This window comes from Acomys russatus, chromosome 2 (assembly GCF_903995435.1).
Source record: "Acomys russatus chromosome 2, mAcoRus1.1, whole genome shotgun sequence".
NCBI lineage: Eukaryota > Metazoa > Chordata > Mammalia > Rodentia > Muridae > Acomys > Acomys russatus.
In genome coordinates, this window is record NC_067138.1 from 105,158,044 (window position 1) to 105,178,898 (window position 20,855).

At 36.1% G+C, this 20,855-nt stretch overlaps 1 protein-coding gene across 1 annotated transcript in view; it reads left to right on the forward strand.

Annotated features, from left to right (window-relative positions):
- Positions 1-1,116: 1,116 nt before the first annotated feature.
- The window catches only part of Efcab7 (EF-hand calcium binding domain 7), a 58,013-nt gene continuing 38,274 nt past the window's right edge, over positions 1,117-20,855 (forward strand). Inside the window, exons 1-6 of the mRNA XM_051164690.1 lie at positions 1,117-1,340; positions 5,720-5,931; positions 6,897-6,983; positions 8,108-8,303; positions 8,705-8,823; positions 18,689-18,830. Coding sequence (XP_051020647.1) covers positions 1,154-1,340; positions 5,720-5,931; positions 6,897-6,983; positions 8,108-8,303; positions 8,705-8,823; positions 18,689-18,830 — 943 coding nt within the window. The 5' untranslated portion in view covers positions 1,117-1,153. The remainder of the gene's footprint in view (positions 1,341-5,719; positions 5,932-6,896; positions 6,984-8,107; positions 8,304-8,704; positions 8,824-18,688; positions 18,831-20,855) is intronic.

Genomic DNA, 20,855 nt, shown 5'->3' on the forward strand with positions numbered 1-20,855 from the left:
ATGTTTAAAATTGCTGTTTAATTATGGTGGTACCAATTTGCAGTAACCAGACTGTGACATCACATCCCTATGGGGTCCTTCTAAATCTGGTGTAATATGAAAGTGTCAGACAGGCGGCCTGTGTATTATAAATAGGGTACTTCATCCATGATAAGTGATTATTATCTTTCTTTCCCAAGTGTAAAAGACCTACATAATTCAAGAAGGTGCCAGTGATTTAGGCCTCCTGAGTAAGAATCCAATGAGTCCTGAAGGGGACCCTACCTGTGTCATCTTATTGTTCAACTTGAACTATTCAATTTATTAAATTTGAATGTATTTTTAGAACTCAACGCAGGATAAAGTAATATTGGAAGCCATTAGACCACCAGAACAATTTAGCACCTCATAGTAGCCTTTGTTCAATAACCCTTCATCCACATTAACAGAAGAAACTACTGAAAGTTCACAATTTCCTGATAACTGGATGGCATGTCTCTCCCTCAATTTCATCATCTGTAAAATGGGCAAAAAGTGCCTGGTCAGTGTAGTAAAGGATGAACTAAGATGTATGGTTGTGTGTTAAAGTCTTATGAGCAGAGGTGCTGTGTAGACCCCAAATATTACCACTAGTAAAGGAACTCAGCAAAGCCCAATGGTAATAAATGATATGTGCTATATTATAGACATGTGAATGAGATGATTTAGTTAGTCCTGCTACAGAGGGTGAGTGCAACTATGGTTGATTTACATAAGAAAATCTCATTCTTAGGGAGTTTTACTCCGTCTACAATTTCTTTTAGCATTTATGTGTCCTGCGGTATTCTGTCTGCTTCACATTTGTGAGCTGATATAGTCCTAACAATGCTCTGAAGTCTCCCCTGACCTCTTATTTTGAGATGGTGGGTGTATGTATTTTCTTAATACATCGTTGTTTTTTGGGATGTTATTATATATTTGAGAAATTATATATGGATCTGTTTGTATGTAACTAGAAATCAATTGTTACAGACTTATTCTATTTAACATGAACTGTACAGTTGATATAGATGCTATAACATTTATCTTTTTTATTCTGTGTGTAAAACCTTAATACCCCACCCCATAGTGGCACATTTGCATTTTAGGTGATTCACATCAAGAATAGTAAAGTTTTAAAATATTTTCTAATAGAATGGCCAGCAATCCTGGAAGTGATGCAGCTTTGGCTCTTCAGAAGTCAATGCTTTCATGCAGTCCACGAACAAAGAAATGTCCACTAACCGAACAGGAGGTATTTTATATGAATTGCAGAGCCGCCTACTTAACTATCTTCAAAAGCAGCTTGGAAAATATTATTTCTAAAGATCAACTTTACCAAGGTAAAAATTTGAAGTTGAATATTTTTCCTTATTTGTTGAAAGTTAATAGAATGAAAAGTCTGACTTAGAATTACATCATTGAATCACTCCAGTTTCACAATGAAACAAGCTGTTTCTGCAGAAATGTCTTGGGTTTTTATGACTATGATCTCTTTCTAAGAAAATTCAGTTGGAGGAATGGATGAAAATTGAAAAGATTAAAAGATTATTTGCTATCCAGATGTGCGGCTTGGTCATCATGTGGGTACCCTAACAATTGGAGAAGGGCTGGCTGTCTCTGACTTTGTTGCCTGACTTTGGATCCCTTTCCCTTAGCTGGGCTTCCTTGTCTAGCCTCAGTAAGAGATGATGTGCTTAGTCCTGCTGAGACTTGATGTGCCAGGGTGGGTTGGTACTGGGGAGAGGGGGGAGCACTCCCATTCTCTAAGGAGAAGGGGAGAGGGCCTGCAGTCAAGATGTAAAGTGAATAAATTAATTGTTTGGGTTTTTTTGTGTTTTGGTTTTTGTTTTGGTTTTTCGAGACAGGGTTTCTCTGTAGTCCTGGCTGTCCTGGACTTGCTTTGTAGACCAGGCTGGCCTCGAACCCACAGCGATTGTGAATAAATTAATTAATGGGAAAAATCTTTGCTGTTTAAATAGAATGCATTTATTAAATAGTTTAAGAACAAATGCACATGATGGAAGCAATTTTTAAAATTATGTGTTATTTTACTTTGACTTATGTAATTTAAAATTAGTAAACTTTCATCTTGAATTTTAAAAATCTGTGTTTAATTGTCATTTATTAAGTAATATAAGCAGAAATCCAGTTAATTAAAACTCCAATTCACTGCTGTTGCTAAAATACTGAAGTTTGTTTTCTTTTTAAAGTAGAGGTAGTGAATTTCCTATGTTAAAAAGTTTAAAACACTTCTTTGGTATAGTACTTGCATTGTTAATTAATTAATATGTGTTAACAAGATACTGTCAACCCTGTGAAATTATCTGGGTAGAAAACAAGGCAGTTTTTGCATCTCCAGTGTTACATGTGCTTTTGGCTTAAGGTGGAGTATTCTTTGTAGCACCGTTGTGCTAAAGATAGGTTTTACAAAGGAATATTGTATATCAACGATGTCTTCCTTACTCCTCCTTTCCGTATGTGCTTTTGCCCTCAGCATATAACATATGGTCTGGAATTTCCATTTGGTGTCAGAGATAGTAGGACCACAGGTATTACAAATACATGGCAAAGCTTTGATAAACCTCAAAGATCAGCATATAGACGTCAACCTCTAACCCTCTACAGTTAGGAAAACGCCACCGATACAGATACGTCTTCTTCTAAGTGCTTATTTTGCCATAATAAATTCTATTTTGAGACAGCTATTATTTTTCAATTAATAGTTTTAAAGTAGTTGGTGATGTAGCTTAGTGGTAGAGTTTGCACAGGCCTGGAGTTCAATCCTCGGGGGTGGGGGGGGGGGAGATGCATCCAGATGATTCTTAGGTGGTGAGTATAGTAATCAGGCATGAAGGCCCATGCGAATCATCCCAGCCCTCAGGAAGCTGAAGCAGGAGGATTGTCTTAAGTTTCAGGCCAGCCTGGGCTATAATAGAGGCTGTCATTTCAAGTGAGGAAAGAGGGGCTGGAAGGCCATTAGGAGGGGTACGGGTGGGGGTATAAGAAGGACACAACATTTTCTTTGTTATTAAAGATAGCAGCAAGTGTTTGCCGAGCTGCTGTTTTGGAGATTTGAAGTTAAATTTTTCTAAGTCTTGACCAAAGTTATTTTCCGCCCCCATGGGTTTTTTAACCTTCAAGTTACAACTTCATTTAGGCCCTACTTTATTCTCTCCCATTCTAGTCAGTGGAGTTGAACAGGGCTAGATTGATTCCGAAATGTGTATGCCATTTCTCGAATCCTGTTGCCAAGTGGATTATGAAATTTTTGTCTAATATTAGGCAGATACTCTTCATTTCTAGGACAGCATGGTAAGCAAGGATTTTTGCCTATATTCAAATGTGAAAATAAATATGTGTTCAATGCTATAAGACCTTTATAGGAAGGTCTTGTAAGTGGCTAGAAGATGGCAGGTGCTGTCCACAGGACCGTCACATAGCTCAGTGGTTGAGAGCATCTGCTACCACACTGGACAGCTGGAGGTGCATTCCTGAGACCGACAAGGTAGAAGGAGAAAACAAACCCCCTATTGGCTTCTCACCTCACATTCATTGCACACATGCACACAAACACACAGATACACACATGTATGCTCACATGTGCAAGAAAGGATATTAAAAACTTAAATCTGTTGACTGTGAAGATCATCTTCAAGATGAGCTTGTTTCTCTTCCTGTGTCTGTGTTCAGTACCGTGCATTGACACAAACTGGAGGATGGGAAAGTGTCTTTTAGTCTTTCAAATGTAAGTTATGACCACAATTATAAATATTATACTTAACATGTAGACTTTACATGGGCCAGTGAGATGGCTCAAGAGGTAGAGGTGCTTGCCGCCAAGCTTGAAGGCCTGAGTTTAGTCCCCAGAGCCCACATGATGGAAAGATAAAACCAATTACAAGTTGCCAGATGACCACCACATTTGCACCATGGCATGCATCTGTAGGCACACACACGAATAATAATAATAATAATAATAATAATAATAATAATAATAATAATAAAAAACATGTAATATGTCACATATTTTGAAAGATGTGGAATTTTCACTTATTTCACAGAACAACTTTAGGCCCCAAAAAGCTTGTTTCTCTGAAAACAAGTCACTTATGTACGATTGTGTGCAGTGGCTGCCCAATAATTGAGTCAAATATTTGTATTTATTTATGTTAATCTAGTTTCTATTTCCTTGTGGATATCTTTCTAGATTGTTTTGCATTTACTAATCTTTATTAGATTAAATTGTAGAAAATTCAGACAATCATTTTAGTGCTAATATGTGATGCACGTATATTATATATTCCCACCCAAAATAGTTGGATAGGTCCAATATAATGTTTTGCAATAAAATTTGGTAGCACAATTCAAGACAGGTACAGATTTACAAATTTAGTGATTTCTTTTCTGGTAGTTCAGAAATGTATTAGTTCATTTATAGACAGTTATACAATAATATGTAGAAGTTCATTTGCAAATCACTACATCATTTGTATTCAACTGAACAAATTATCTATAATTGTTTAAAGACATTGTGTTTAGTGTTTGATATATGCAAATACACAGAGCCTTTCTGAGATTGTAACTTATACCAATGCAAATATACAGTTAAAAATAAAGTGCCTGGCAAGCGCAAGGCCCTGGGTTCGGTCCTCAGGTCGTGGGGCGGTGTGGGGAGGGGGGAAGAAAGAAATGAAAACCACGTGAGGGTTGTGTGTCTGTGATACTCTTCTCAAGTTTATCAGCTTTGCTTGGTTCCTAACAGTCATGCCTACAGATGGCATGCTTCTTAGGACGTGTTATGTTTACTTAAATATGTGTGTGTGTGCACGTTCATATCCACACATGCCTGTGCAGTGCCTCTTTATGCATGAACGCATATGTAAGGCATATAGAGGTCAGAGAACAACTTGTGGGAGTTGGTTCTTTCCTCTGTGTGGGTCTAGGCAGAGAACGAAAGTTGTCAGGTTTGGGGACAGGTGCCTTTACTTGCTAAGCCACCTCACTAGCTCTACAAATGGATACTGCTTGTATCTGTGCGTGCATTTGAGATTTGGAACATGTTTGATGCTGTAGGGCCCCATTACCAAGCTCTGGAGAACATTTTAGATACCGTGTCTTGTTGACATCCAAATTCTCAAACAAATGAGTTCTTCTCTTCATTGAAATATCTGACAAGCCTGAAAAAGTAGTCATGTATGATTTTTACGGTTACCCCTGTGTTCTCAGTTTAAATGCAGTCAACCTTCTTCTCTCTAAAAGTTTTTGGATTAAACCAGCTGGGTGTGGTGGCTTGTGCCTGTAATCCTAGCCCTTTGGAGGCGGAGGCCAAGCCAGATGTACAAAGTGAGTTCCAGGCCGAGTCCGGGCTACAGAATGAGAACCTGCTTCACAAAATAAAGGTCTTAGGTAAACCAGATAGTGACAGTTATGCAGGTTGAAAACCAAACAGATAGAAGAGGAAAAACAATTCAATTCTGTCACTAACATATCAAGTCTCTTTGGCTGGTAGGCATATATATTTTTTGCTTTAAAAAATGAAGCATACATTGATATAACTATATAGTCAAAACCAACGGTGATGTGTTGATATATATTAGATTTGCTTAATAATAGAGATTGAAGAAAAAGAGTACGCAAATATCAATTCCAAATATTATAGTAACATAGGATACTTTGTTTTTGTTTTGTTTTCTGTGTTTGTTTGTCTTAATTTGGGCAGCTCTTCAGCATGCAGGAAGAAGTCCATCCCAAAAGACCATCAATAAGCATTGGACTCCTCAAACTGCCACACTGAATTTTGATGATTTTTGTGTAATTTTAAGCAAGGAAAAACCCATTTCAAAAGCAGAATTGCTAAAATCATTTAAACAATTTGATGTAAATGATGATGGGTCTATTCTACACTCTGACCTTCAGAAATATCTAATGGAGGTAAGTTCCGCGCGACATTTATGCTGTGTGTGTTTATAAAGAAACAGGAGCCCAAGTTTGGCTACCAAAATCCATAGTTAAGCATTCTCTCAACAGTTGAAATGAATGGAATATAGTATTTATAAAGTATTTGCAATCCTCCATGAAAAGTGCTTTATGAACAAAAGAGAAAGTTCTTCACTGCTCGGAACCCTGACCATCCACGATGGCTCTTCAGGTGTCAGTAAAGCAAAGTAACTACAAATGTGATTAGAAACCATTGTCTCCTTTTCTTTCTTTCTTTCTTTCTTTCTTTCTTTCTTTCTTTCTTTCTTTCTTTCTTTCTTCTGACCTTTTTTGGGGGGGGGTGTGTATCGGTTCAGACAGGGTTTTTCTATAAAGCTTTGCCTCTTCTGGAACTGGCTTTGTAGACCAGGCCTTGACCTCAGAGATTCACCTGCCTCTGCCTCCCAGTTGATGGGATTAAAGGTATCACCAAGCTCAGCTCATTTTATTTTTTTGAACACTTTTAGAATATATTATTGCTCTAACTTCAATATTCATTATTATAGACTATAATATAAACTTTTGAAAAATTGAAATTGAGCATATATTCACAGAATTTAATAATTCTGTGAAATTTTATTTAATATAGTCTCATTATTGCTTAATATAATTCTCATTCTAAATTATAATGAAACCAGATTTTCAAATTTGTTTGTAGAAGAGATTAAAATGTATTTCCACTGGACACTGTAACCTATGCCTTTAATCCCAGCACTTGTGAGACAAAGAAGGCAGATCTCTGAGTTTCAGGCCAACCTGGACTACATAGTAAATCCCAGGTCAGGCAAGTCTACATAGTGAAACTGTCTATAAACACACAAACAAACAAACAAACAAACAAACAAATGTATTTTCACCATTGCTGGGAATAACGAAGCATTAATTGTGTTGTTTTAAAATAAATCTTTTTCTTATTTTAGAGAGGTGAGCAGATGACTCAGGAAGAAGTAAATGCTATAATAAGTTTGGCTGATGTCAATGCTAATGGGAAGTTTGACTATGTTAAGGTGCGTAAGCCCATATTGATGTAAACTTGCACGCAGTGTAAGGGGTTGCTTTTAGTTTTCATCAGTGCTGCTTAGGTACAACTGACAAAATGCTATGTATTTGTGGTGTGTGCAAAGATGCTTTGATTATGATGAAAATGATTATAGCTCATCCAGCGAGCAGTTTGTTAATGTTGTATTGGATCCAGGGCCTCATACATGCTAACCACTGTACCATCAAGTCAACTCTGGCCCCTGTACAAGTATTTATTAATATTGGCAAGGGCACCCGTTGTACTTTTAATTTATCCTCTTCAGTCCCACAATTATGTTCTGATGAATATATTAAAAAATAATGTAGGAGGCAGGCCTGGTGGCACACGTCTTTAATCCCAGCACTTGGGAGGCAGAGGCAGGAGGATCACTGTGAGTTCAAGGCCAGCCTGGTCTACAAAGCGAGTCCAGGATAGCCAAGGCTACACTGAGAAAACCTGTCCCCCCCCCAAAAAAAAGTAGGACAAGCACCTCATATTTGAACATTCAAAATATGAACTGCTTCATTCATATTCCATTCCCTGTGTGGGCTCATGTGAAGCCTCCTAAGAATAGTGCACAGAACTCCCTCTGGGCTATTTGTATATGCAGTATGTTAAACATGAGTGAATTTCATAACTAGACCACAATGAAATGTTCCAAAATCTGAAGTCATCCAAAGTCCCCTTGGCCCAGCATTTTTAATAAGGGCCACTCAACCCAGATAACCAAGATAAACTACACATAGTGCACATACAGGTATACAAACAAACATAGAGACTCCCCTTTCTGGTGTGGAACACTCATAAAATCTATTTAGAACAAATGCAAGTCTATCTGTCTTGTAAAAAATAAATTAATAAATCTCCTCTCCTGGTGTATCATTTGTTTTCACTTGGAGTGTGACCTCACTGATTGATGGCTGCATTTCACTAGGTCACTTGGGGATGGGTAGTTTGGCTCAGGAAAATAACGTGAAGTACAAGTAAAGTAAGAAACGTGTTCAGCGACCAGCCTTCTCCTTGCCTACTAATGTGTATTTGGCTCCCTTGCCTCCCAAATGTAGGGCGGAACATTTTCCCCACCAGCCAACCTTTTTCTATTTCTTTTAGTTTTGTAAATTATATATGACAACCAGTGAGCAATGCCTCAAGACTACACTAGAAAGACTGGAGGCTGACAGTAAACTAAGGCGTCAACAGTTTGGAAGCCACATCGAAGGGTCCCCTGAAAGGTGTCCATCACCAGCACCAAAACCGTCACCTAGAATCATAAGAAAAAATGACCAGGAGACATTCTTAAGCAAAGGTAAGACCATAATTTAAACAAAAATTTCCTTTCATCCCAGGTTATCAGTAATTGGGTAACTGAGAATCTAACTGTTAACTACTGTTTCTAGACTTTCTTAGTAGTAAAAATTTGCTGAAGTAAAATTTTATTATGGAACTTGACTTGGCTATGCTCATTATATTTTATTAAAACTAAATTTTCAGGCTAACAGGTGACATATTGAAATAAAGAATCTTATATTAGTAGCACATAAATTAAAGACCACTAAAGCCTGATCATTATAAAACCTCTGAGTGCATTTCAATAGAAAGAACAAAGAAAGTGAAATTAATGCAATAGACTGTGTGACACCATGTTTAGAAATAAACTGCTTCCAACCACTTTTCATATATGAGACCAAATAACTCTTACTTTTACAGGTGACTCAGGCCATTCCTTATTGTCAACAACTAGAAAGTTCAAAACATCTGTTTCCTTCACGATTACCATGGGTGCTAACAGTAACCAAGACTCAACGTTAACTGAGCCAAACTTAAAGGTATAGTACCCTAAATGAACAATAAAACTTTTTCTGCAAAGTATTTGACTTGAAAAAGATTATTAAGGATTGTTGAACATCTACAGGGAACCAATAGAGTTGTAAACTAATTTGTTTCTTTCTATAGAATGCAGCATTTCTACTTGTAATATTTAATTAGATTTATTTATTTATTTATTTATTTATTTATATGTGTGTTGGGGGTGGGGCCTGAGCATGCCATAGTGCACATGTGGTAGTCAGAGGACAACTTGTGAGAATCAGTTCTTTCCCTCCACCACGTGGGATTCAGGATGGAATTTGGATTGTGTGTTTTGTCTGTAGACCCTTCGCTGAGCTATCTTGCTGACCCTGCTTGCAATATTTTAAAATAAAAATAATGATGAAGAATATTACGATATGTAAGGTCTTTATTTTGAAAATGATGACTTCAATTTTTGATCTTGATGAATAGATTAATTAGCTATATGCATTGGCAAGTAAATTTTTTTTGTTTGACAAATACTTTCTCTAGGTGTTTCTTAAATAAATCATTGATCCAATATCAATTCCTGTGAGAGAAAGACCACAAAGTCACTTTGCTAAGTCAATATTTGTGGAGTGTTAATATTGATCTTCTTCCTTTGTTTTCCCTTTCTAGACTCAACTTTTACTAGTTTTCTTTCAGCAGAAAATAATAGCCAAAGAAATATAAAACATTAACTGGAAACTGCTAGGATACATTAAGAATGTGCACCTGGAGAGCTCTGTAAAGGGGGGAAATGGTTATGACCACACACTATAACTGCTGCTGGAGAACTGAACTGATCGTTCTCCAGAGCTGCATTCCTGTTTCCAATAACAACTCTGGATTTGTTATTGAACTCTGAAGTCCCTTATATCTTTAAATTGCTAGACAGTGACATTTGTTCTATATTAAAATTTTAAAACATCATCTCTAAGGAATTTTCCTCTGACTGTTTAGGAATCTATACACCCTAAGCAATTTGGTGTGCTGTGCATGTCCAGTATGTTCACACATATTTTGTGTTCCAACAATATTATTTTTCACCAATAGAACCTTTTTTATTTTGTAATTGAGTCAAATATTAAAATATTAGCCTGAGTAATTATGATTTACTAATATTTACAGATATAAGTATTAATCATATAAAAACAGTTTCTTTGTTTTACTTCAGTCCAACAAATAATTCCTTCTTTCTTTCTTTTCTTCTTACTTTCTTTCTCTTTCTTTCTTATTTTTTTCTAAAGCTTTCAAGACAGGATTCCTCTTTGTAGTTCTGGCTGTTCTGTAACTTGCTCTATAGACCAGGCTGGCCTCAAACTCAGAGATCCACCCACCTCTGCCTTCCAAGTGCCAGGATTAAAGGCATGCACCACCACCATCACCTGGATATTAATTTTTAATCAAGCAATTTGTACCAGTTATTTTGTATGAGTGTAAAATATGAAGCTTGAACTGAAAAAATTTCCATTTGTTTTTTTGGTCGGTTTTTGGTTTTGTTTTCAAGACAGGATTTCTCTGTGTAGCCTTGGCTGTCCTAGACTCCCTTTGTAGACCAGGCTGGCCTCGAATTCACAGCGATCCGCCTGCCTCTGCCTCCCGAGCGCTGGGATTAAAGGCGTGCGCCACCACACCTGGCCAGAAATTTCCATTTGATTATTAGTTGTCATAGGCCAAGGTAGTATAGCATAGTATTTCATTGTTACAATAAATAGTTATTGATTGGATACGCTGTGAAAAGAGTTTTCTTGGAATTGTGAAAGAGCTCAGAACAAGCATTTCTGAGAGTGAATCCTAGCTATTCCCCTATAATTGTGTAAATGTGGGCAAGTTTAACAATCTCTCTTTTGAGTCTGATTTTCCTTAACTATGAATTGGGAAGAATTTCATTTCATGTATTTTAGAAGGTGTAAATTTTTTTCAAAGCATTTACTACAGTGCTATGGACCTAGTCACTTAATACATAAAGTGTTACAGAACTAAGACATGACTATAGTTCTCTATATGGAAATGATATGGTGAAAGTCTCGTTGAAGAAAAGCTATTCTAGTATTGGAATTTGAATGGAGCTGGGAGAAGGACTTAGCTTAGAGGCTAATAGCGTTATCTGCAAGTGTCGTGATGCCAGCTTGGCCTGTGATAGCCCTTGGGTATACTAATTCCAGGATTAGGCTGCAGGCCATAGATAATGGTTATAAAAACTAAAATAAAAAGCAAGTCCACTTATGTTTTGCCTCTACACATCAAGAATAAGAATTGAGAATTAGGTTTTTGGAAGTACCAAGTATTTAATTATTAAATGAAGTTGTCATATTGTCAGCTTAAAAACAGTTGTTTACATTTATTTAGTATGTGTATTTAGTATGTGGGAGTGGGTCCTCTCCTTCCACTGTGGAGTGCGGGCATTGAACCGAGGCCTTTGTGCTTAGTTGAAAGTGCCCCTACCTGCTGAGCCATCTTGAGACCCTAATATTGCCAACGTTTTAATCCCATAGCTTTAATATTAATATTAATTTATTTCAAAAATACTTGCCTTGTGTTTCTTAACCTTTGTTTGCTTTCTGGTATTTCTTAGATGAAGTGAGCCAAAATAATTGTTATTTTTTTCCTTTTTGAGAGAGCCTCTTCCAGGCTGGCCACAGACTTAAAGTGTAAATCAGGGATGGTTCTGAATTCTTGATGCTTCTGCTTCTGCCTGCCAAGTGCTGAAAGCATTGTGGAATGAAATAATGTTTTACATCTGAGGCTTTGTTATTCAGCAGGTGTCAGTTCTTTCTGTTGCTGTTTTACGTTGAAGCAGCTTTTTTCTTTTTTTTTAATAAATTGTTTTTTACATATACATTTATATTATTATATACATACACACATATATAATAAACTACATACAGCAAGAAGAACCATGAAACAATCAGGAATTATATAAATCTTACATTCATAGTCATTTGGCTATTTGTATTTGGCAGCCATGAAGAAAACATCTTTCCTATCTTGGTGAGTCTAAACTTCTGAATGTAAATCAGTATCTATCATAGCTCATCTCTATCAACTTAAAACATCTATCTTGGCCTAAAAACATCTTAACCCCCAAACAACTAAGCTTCATTGTAAAACTAAACTATCTGGTCTTCAGCTCCATCGGGGACTTGAAAAGGAATAAAATTAATCACAGGAAATGCAGGAAACAGTTTTATTTTTGTAGATTGTTAGATACATTTATGAGGTTTTATAACCACTCTAGTGAGTATGTGATTATTAAAATACAAAATAAATTACTAATAAGAGAGCTAATTAAGAGAGCTAAATTAATCTTCAAGTACGATAAGCCAGGTGGTTACCTCAGTCTATGTACAGCAGAGAAGTGCTGAATTGCACAGAAAATGAGCAGATTCAGAACTGTGGAATTGTTGCAATGGAATTGCTGCATAAACAAGAGATTTTCCCCATCCTGTCTGCCTGCCTTCCCTCTCTTCCTTTCTTCCTTTCTTTTTTCTATGGTTTTATTTACTTTTTATGAAGATGTCTTGCTGTGTTTGTCCAGGCTGGCCTCTAGACCACAAGCTCAAGCAGTTGTTTTCTTTTAGTCTCCTTGAGTAGCTGGAACTATAGGCGCCATACTTAGCATCCAGATTTTAAGTCATATGTCCGTCCACACATTTATAAATTACAGGAGGAAAAGAAGAACTTTACAGTGACTGTACATATATGACTTCCATTGATCACACCTCAACACTGTATTAGCATTCTCTTTTTAATCTTGAATTCCATCTAGTTAGGTTCTGTAATGTTCAAGAAATGTCAAGAATTTTCTCCTGAGAAAAGAAAGGTTTAAGTTCCTTGCTATAAAGCCAGTCACGACTGAAATTAGAGTAGGCCACAAGTCATCATTAGTCGTAAGCTCCAGAGATGTAACAGGGCCCATATTCATATTCCTAATTGGGATTTGCCTAATACATGTCTCATAAATGTATCTTACATGATATGTCTATGACACAGGTATCTATCATATAGCACATATATAGTATACATACATATGTTATATGACATTAAGCTATACATATATACAATATGTTATGTGTGCATAAGCCAGGTACATATGAAACATAATACACACAAGTTTCTTTATAAAATAGTATAAATATATCATACAATTATGAATATACATATATCATACAAATTGAAAATTCTTTAGTTTTAATTTTTATTAAAGCACCACTTACGTGCCCTTTTCAAAATGTTAACCAATTTAACCTGTCAATTAAAATATAATTCATAATAGTTTTCCTTCATTAATCATTTATTTAATCTTTTAAAGTATTCTTTAAAAACAAAAAAGTTCACAAAGCTTCTTATCTACTTCTTCAACACAGTGAAAGCAAAGGGCTTCCTGTACGAGTGTGACATGGGCTCTCTTGGTTAGGAGTGGTGAAGATGACAAGCTCTCACGCTGTCATCTGCTTCCAAACTCTTGCTCACCTAGATCGCTGATAACGTAGAATTGTATGTGAGGACAGAGTTCACCAGAGGGACCCAGGAAAAATGTAACTTAACTGATATGTTTGTTTTCATCACTATTTTCTATTTTAAACTTTGTAGTTTGTGTCTTTAGTATTTTCTTATTTCTTATGATTGGAATAAGTAAAATCTGTGGCTCACAAGGGAAGTAACAGTTGTTGGCATTTACAGAAATGTACTTGAATTGGTAGAATCTAGCGCCACCTCATGCCCACTCTAAGAATTATAAGCTGTTTTGTTTGTCAAAAAATATATATCACATGGACATAGTATTGTTCTAAAAACATTTTAAAATTCAGTGTGCTTCTATTTTTTAAAAGAAAACTCAAACTTTCAATCTGTTTCAAGTTGATTTATTTGAACAATCCAGACAATTTTTCAGTTTTTTTGTTATTGTTGTTTATTTGTTTTACTTTCAATTCATAACATATGTTAGTCTGGATCCACGACCAATAAAATAAAATAAAAATACAACCCAAACCATCCTCCCCACAAAAAACCCAAAAAAACACAAAAACCCTTTCTGTGATTGAAAGTCCTGCTTTAAATAAAGTTTCAAGTTGAATAAGCATTATGTGTTCAATAAGTTAGGTAGAACTTAAGAAACCAACATTTTCCTTTTAAATGGTATTGCTCCAAGATTTCCTACTAATGTTCCTTACTGTGAAGAGCATGTGATTCCTCACTGATGTCCATTTGGTGTCAGTCACGTGGCACTTCCCTTGCTTTGGTATAGCCATTCCCTGCCTTTTCCAGTATAACATTACACAGTCTTTCACAGAAACTTACAAATTCTTTTCTATTGTAACAGTTTTTCCCAAAACTGGAACTTGGGAAAGATCTCTGATAGAAACGTTAACCTTCTCAGTTAGATTTTTAAGTTCATCTATCAGCCCACAGCACTGCCCCCAGAAGAACCTTCTGCCATGGTGACAATTGTGTGTAGTTCCCAAATGGCACAAAGCATATTAACTACTAATATACTAAACAAAGTACGTTTGAAAAATAAGGTCCTTCAGGTGGGAGAAGGTTCAACAGGTGAAAGTTTGACAACTTGAGTTCAGTCCCTAGATGCCACAGTGGAAGGAGGGCGCCAACCCCAACAATAAGGAGAGTTGCTACGTACATGTTTATGATGCAACTATAAGAAATGGTGCTAGCTACCAAAATCTTCACTCTTTAAATGGAAAAAGTTAAACACTTATATTTGTTCTAGCCCTTAAGTGTATGAGTAATTAAAAATCATGGTAGTTTTTTGTTGGTGGTAATGTCTTTTATTTTTGAGAGTCTTGCTATGTTGCTCTGGCTAGCCTGGAACTTTATTCTCCAAAATGGTCTCAAAGTTGCTGTCATCCTCTTTCTTCTGCCCCCAAAATGTTGGGATTATAGGCAATGCCACTAGGCCCAGTAGCTAAGCTATTTAAATGTAAAATAGAGCAGCACCCAGAACCGACTAGAGAGAAAGGCTTCTGCAGTTGTTGGGAACTGTGACATCATGCTTGCCATGTTGTTTTTCAGCTTTTTTTTAATCTAACAAAAAAGATGTCCTCAATTACCTTTAGACCCTGGCATCCTTGATGTAAAAATCCAACGTTTAGAATTCTCCAACCCCTCCAAATTGCTAACACTAGCATGCCACAAATACAAAGTCCCACACCTGTCTTCATGTGATGGGCGTACCCAACTTTACGCATGTGCTACATACTTAGGCTATGTGTAAAGTATGCTAAGAAACAGTACCTGTCGTGTTTAGACTTGGGTCTCATTCTAAAGACATGATGGTATAATAAGCAGATATTCTAAAACCTGAAGGAGAAAAAAAGCAAAATCTAAAACACTCTGGTTGCCAAAATTTTAGGTAGAGATGCTCCACCTAGATTTTGTAACTTTGTATTGCCCTTTACCACTCTCAATGGGTAAATTTAAAACAAGAAGCATCCAATGAAATCGAATCTGCTAATGTGGTAATGAAAACTGATTGAAAAGAAAACATTTCATGTCAACACCATAATTCCAACTTTCTTAAAGGATAACTTAACTAAATACTGTGTTGTGTTTCCTTCTTGTCATGTCATCTCAAGTCATGTTGACTATGTTAAGGACAATTTGCCCTGAGCCCTGCATCTGTTGCAAGTCTCTTATGTGTTCCCATCGAAGAGATTTACAGGGAAGCTAAATGACAGTCGATGTGCATGCTCAAGCCCAAGTGTGAACTTCATGGTACTAAAACTAATAAAAGATATTACTCTACATTGTCCCATAAGGTTATTGAAATATCACATGCAATAACTTGCTTCTGCATCTTGGTGATATACTTAAAAATACTTACTTCAAGCTGAGCATGGTGGTGCATGCCTGTAATCCCAGCACTCAGGGAGACAAAAGCAGGTGGATTTATTGTGAGTATGAGGCCACCCTGGTGTACAAAGTGAGCCCAGGACATCCAAGAGTACACAGAGAAACCTTGTCTCTGAAAACAAAACAAAACAATACATTGAGGCCTCATTAATTTTTCAAGATTAAAAATACCAATATCTTCTATGTCCTAATGGTATGACCATGGGTTATAATTAATAACTGATGAAAGCTTGAATGTTAGTTCAATATGATAAAGTCTTGAAAGTCAGTTTAAAAAGGCATCCATAAAAAAATGCTAGACAGGCACAGTGGTATATGCCTATAATATTAGCACTCAAGAGGCTGAGGCAGGAGTTTCTCTGTGAGTTCGAGGCCTACCTTGTCTACAAAGTGGGTTCAGGACAGCCAAGGCTACACAGACAAACCCTGTCTCAAAAAACATAGTGTAGAAAAATAAAAACATTAGATAAGGAGTATGGTTTTAGACCTACTAATATGTATTCCATATTATAAATTGGTACTGCATTTTTATAAGACCACTAATGGTATGAAATGGAATAATTTTATAATAAGATTTGGTTAAACTATGTTACGTGAGGAATGATTTCTTTATGAAAGTATGGTGCATAAAATATTCTGTATAGTCTCAGCTGTAACCAATGCAAAAAATGGATTTTAATAACTTTTACATTAGTTAGAATTTCTGATGATACTTTCAGAGATTAACATCTTGCCATGTGTTTATAATTTTGTTTCTTTCTTGTGTGAAGTGCCTGTTTATCTCCTAGTTTCATACATTACAGATTTAGCAGTTTCTTATAATATTTTAATAAATTATTTTAGATATTAATGACCTATGTAAGCACTGATGTACATTTTTGTTATTTTTTATTTTACATTGATTTTTTTTCTCAATCAATGTAAAACCTCCCCTTTTTTTGAGTCAGAAACACCTGGCTTTTCTTTTTAGGGAAATTATATTTTAGATGAAAAACTTTTAGACAAAGTAGTATTCATGTTACGATTATGCTGATGAGAAATTGGAAATGAACTGAATGTGTATAACACCTTATTCTTTTTCAGCAGCAAAATAATTTTGATGTAAGATTAAAAATTTAAAAACCAAAAGAAAATGGTGTTTATTAGAATATAAAACTTGATGTCTATAAAGGTTTATGTCAGAAAGGATTATATTATGGTCATAATGATAGTAGAATTATAGGAATTTTCCTATTTAATTGTTTATCTTAAATGTATAAATATGTTTAAAATAGCTTGACATACAATAAAATGTTATATAAGTTTATACAAGGACAGTTTTGCCTTTAGAAGGGAGAAGCTTTGGTGAGGTGCTGCATGCCTTTAGCCTTAGTCCTGCTTGTGGGAAGCCGAGTCAGGCGGATGTCGGTGAGTTCAAGGCAGCCTGCTCTGTACAGGGGTTTCTAGGTCAGCTGGAGCTAAAAAGAAAGCAAGCAATAATTCTTGATGTAAATAATTCTTAGTGTTGCTTTCTCATAGTACGTAGTATAACATGATATTATTACTATAGGACTAATGTGTATTTTTGAATAATAAACAGTATTATTAAGTCCTCGAAGTTAGAATCTGAATATCCTTATAGAGAAATAGTTGGAATTTTCTTATAAAGTCACTTCAGTCCTCATTCATACTCTAGTTTTGGAGCTCATTAGGGACAGTACAGAAATATGTCTTCTATTATGGCAGGCAAGTTCATGAATGACAAAATGAAAGGCGTTTTCCACCCATCTATGGTAGTGACAACTTCTGGTAACTTCAGTAAACAGTCCTTTACTACCTATACGATGTGCTGCTTTCAACGTCCACTTAACTTCTGTCATGGGAAGGGATTGGCTAGCTCCCCTCCTCCCCTTTCTTAAAAAATCTTTAGGCAAGGTTGCACACCCCAGACAGGTTTCAGCCTTCCAGTCATTCTGTTTCAGCCTCTGAGTGGTGTGATTAGAAGGGATACTGCCAGGCCCAGTTTCTCAGTGTGCTTGCAGTAGCTATGAAGGTTTTATTTATGAACTTTTATTTTTGCTTACCAAAATTGAAGTGACTATTTAGATTATTCTGTAATTAATCTTTAAATACAGAATCTTGCTACTTTTCCTTTTTCTGTTTTAGTTTTAGTTTAGTTTCTTCATTTTTATTATACTCCTAACACTGATGTCACCTGGATTGTGACAGCTGTATGTTATACTTTCCATCAGTACTTTCATGGACTTAAAACAAATTGTCTTCCATGATATACTTTCCTAACTTTTTAGTCTCTAAATAATATTGATCAGGGCTGGAGAGGTGGTTCAGCAGTTAAAAGTACACATTGCTCTTGCAGAAGACCCAGGTTTAGTTCCTGGCACTCCTGTCAGGCCACTCGCAACTGCCAGCAACTCCAGCTCCAGGATATCTGTCTCCCTCTTCTTGTTTCGCAGGGACTGTGCTAGTTTGCAAAACTCACCTTCCCACCCCATAATTTTAAGAAAAAAATTAAAACTTTTTAAAAATAGAAAATGATAATTGTTTGTTGTCACCCACTCAGTTTATATCAATGCCTTTGATCAATCAGACAACTATTTACTGAGCAACTTCAGTGTGCTAGGCACTACTTTTGGAACTGGGATTATAGCAATTTCAAATGTATGGTTTTCTTTTTTAACCTAACCATAATATTGCATGCCTGCACATGTGCGTGCGCACGTGCACACACACACACGCACACACACACACACACACACACACACACACACACACACACACACACATGCACGCAAGCACTCATGAGCATGCACACACACAGCCTGACAATTATGATTGATATTGTTTCCTGTCTGTACTTTATCTCCTGTGGTTGTACACTCTCAGAGGGCAATAGCTATATTTGACATTTCCTTCGGATCATCCCTCAGTTTCTTCTCATTAGTATGCATGCTGAAACATTTAATTGTTTGAAAACATTTCCCTTTATTTCAGGACTGGCAGTGTGCACAATCAAAAGGCTGCTTCTTTTTAGAAGAAGATGGTGAAGTTGTTAGTCATCAGTACAAGATGCACATACCTCAAAGATCCATGCTTCATCTAACAATTAAGCCATTAAATCTGGGCCAAGTTGAAGGCAAGTTCAAATTTTCTATTTGTTGGCTGGTTGGTTGCATCTCACTGTGTAGCTCTGGCTGTTCTGGAACTCACTATTGTAGACCAGGCAGGCCTTGAAGTTAAAGAGGTCTGCCTGGGAGTAAAGGCATATGTCACTATGCTCAGCTATTTTTACTTTTAAATATCAAGTTATATTCTCCCAAAAAGTACTTTGTATTTTCTAGTCCCAGTTAAGAAAATATTCTGCCAAAGAATTGTATGGTTGTATTTATTTTAAAAATGCTTAATTTGTGTTTATTCTTCATATATGATGTTTAATTACATAAATACCTTTTGATGGAAGTATACTATACATTGAACAAGCCTCTTTTCCTTCCCATTTCTCCATAGTCCCTCTTGTTACCATAAGCAGTTTGTATGTCTGCAAGTATTTGTATGTCATAGGTACATATAGGTTCTTATGTATCTATATAAAATCTAGGAAACTGTGTTGGGAAGATGGCTCAACAGGTAAAGGCTCTTAACACACAGGCCTGATATTTTGCATTCCAGGTAAATTTCCAACAAGTTAAGGTGGAAAGAGAGAACTGACTCCATAGAATTGCATGTGACCTCTACACATGACCTATGCCATGTGATTCCCCCTCCAAATCTTTTTTCTCTCAAATAAATGCAAACTAATATCTTTTTATTAAAATCTTAGAACTACAATTGAGAAAAAAGAGATGATAAATCACTATGATTATCTCTAGTTATATTTATCTTCCTATAGACATCATAACCTTGCTCTTCACAGCTAAAAGTATTTCTGCCTATATGTTTGCATGTGTGTTTGTGTCACATATATCTGTTTCTGTCATTGGGTACTTGTATGCTACTGCTCATAGAGTTTGATGTACAAATATCACTATAATAAGTTGAATTGGAGCACCTTGGGTAAATTGTCATTGGGTGAAATGATAGGTTGCGCTCCTGATTTTCAAGAAACATCCGTATTTTGTGGAGTAGCTTGAAGAGTATCGGTATTAGCTCTTCTTTGAGGGTCTGATAGAGCTAATACTAGTACTTTTCAAGCTACTCTACAAAATAGAAATGAATGGAACATTACCAAACTCCTTCCTATGAGGCCACAGTCACCTTGATACCTAACCTCACAAAGACCCAACAAAGAAAGAGAATTTCAGACCAGTTTCTCATATGAAAATTGGTGCAAAAATACTCAATAAAATACTTGCAAACCAAATTTACAAACACATCAAAGATATCATTCACCATGACCAAGTAAGCTTCATTCCAGGTATGCAGGGATGGTTCAATATATGGAAATCCATCAATGTAATCTACCATATAAACAAACTGAAAGAAAAACCCCACATGATCAACTCCTTATATGCAGAAAAAGCATTTGACAAAATTCAACACCCATTCATTTTTAAGTTTTGGTGAGATCAGAGATACAAGGCACATAACTAAACATAATAAAGGCTATATATAGCAAGCCAATAGCCAACGTCAAAATAAGTGGAGAGAAACTCAAGGAAATCACTCTAAAATCATGGACCAGACAAGGCTCTCTACTTTCTCCATATCTTTTCAATATAGTTCTTGAAGTTCTAGCCAGAGCAATAAGACAACAAAAGGAGACCAAGGGGATCCAAATGGGAAAGGAACAAGGCAAATTATCCTTATTTGCAGATGATATGATAGTGTACTTAGGTGACCCCAAAATTCCACCAGAGAACTCCTACAGCTGATAAACACCTTCAGCAAATTGGCTGGACACAAAATTAACTCAAAAAAGTCAGTAGCCTTGCTGTATACAAATGACAATTGTGCTGAGAAAGAAATTAGGGAAATTACACACTTTATGATAGCCACAAGTAACGTAAAATATCTAGGAATAACTCTAACCAAGCAAGTGAAAGACTTGTTTGAAAAAAACCTTCAAATCTCTGAAGAAAGAGATTGAAGGTCACATCAGAAGATGGAAAGATCTCCCTTGTTCATGGATCGGGAGAATTAACATAGTAAAAATGGCCATCTT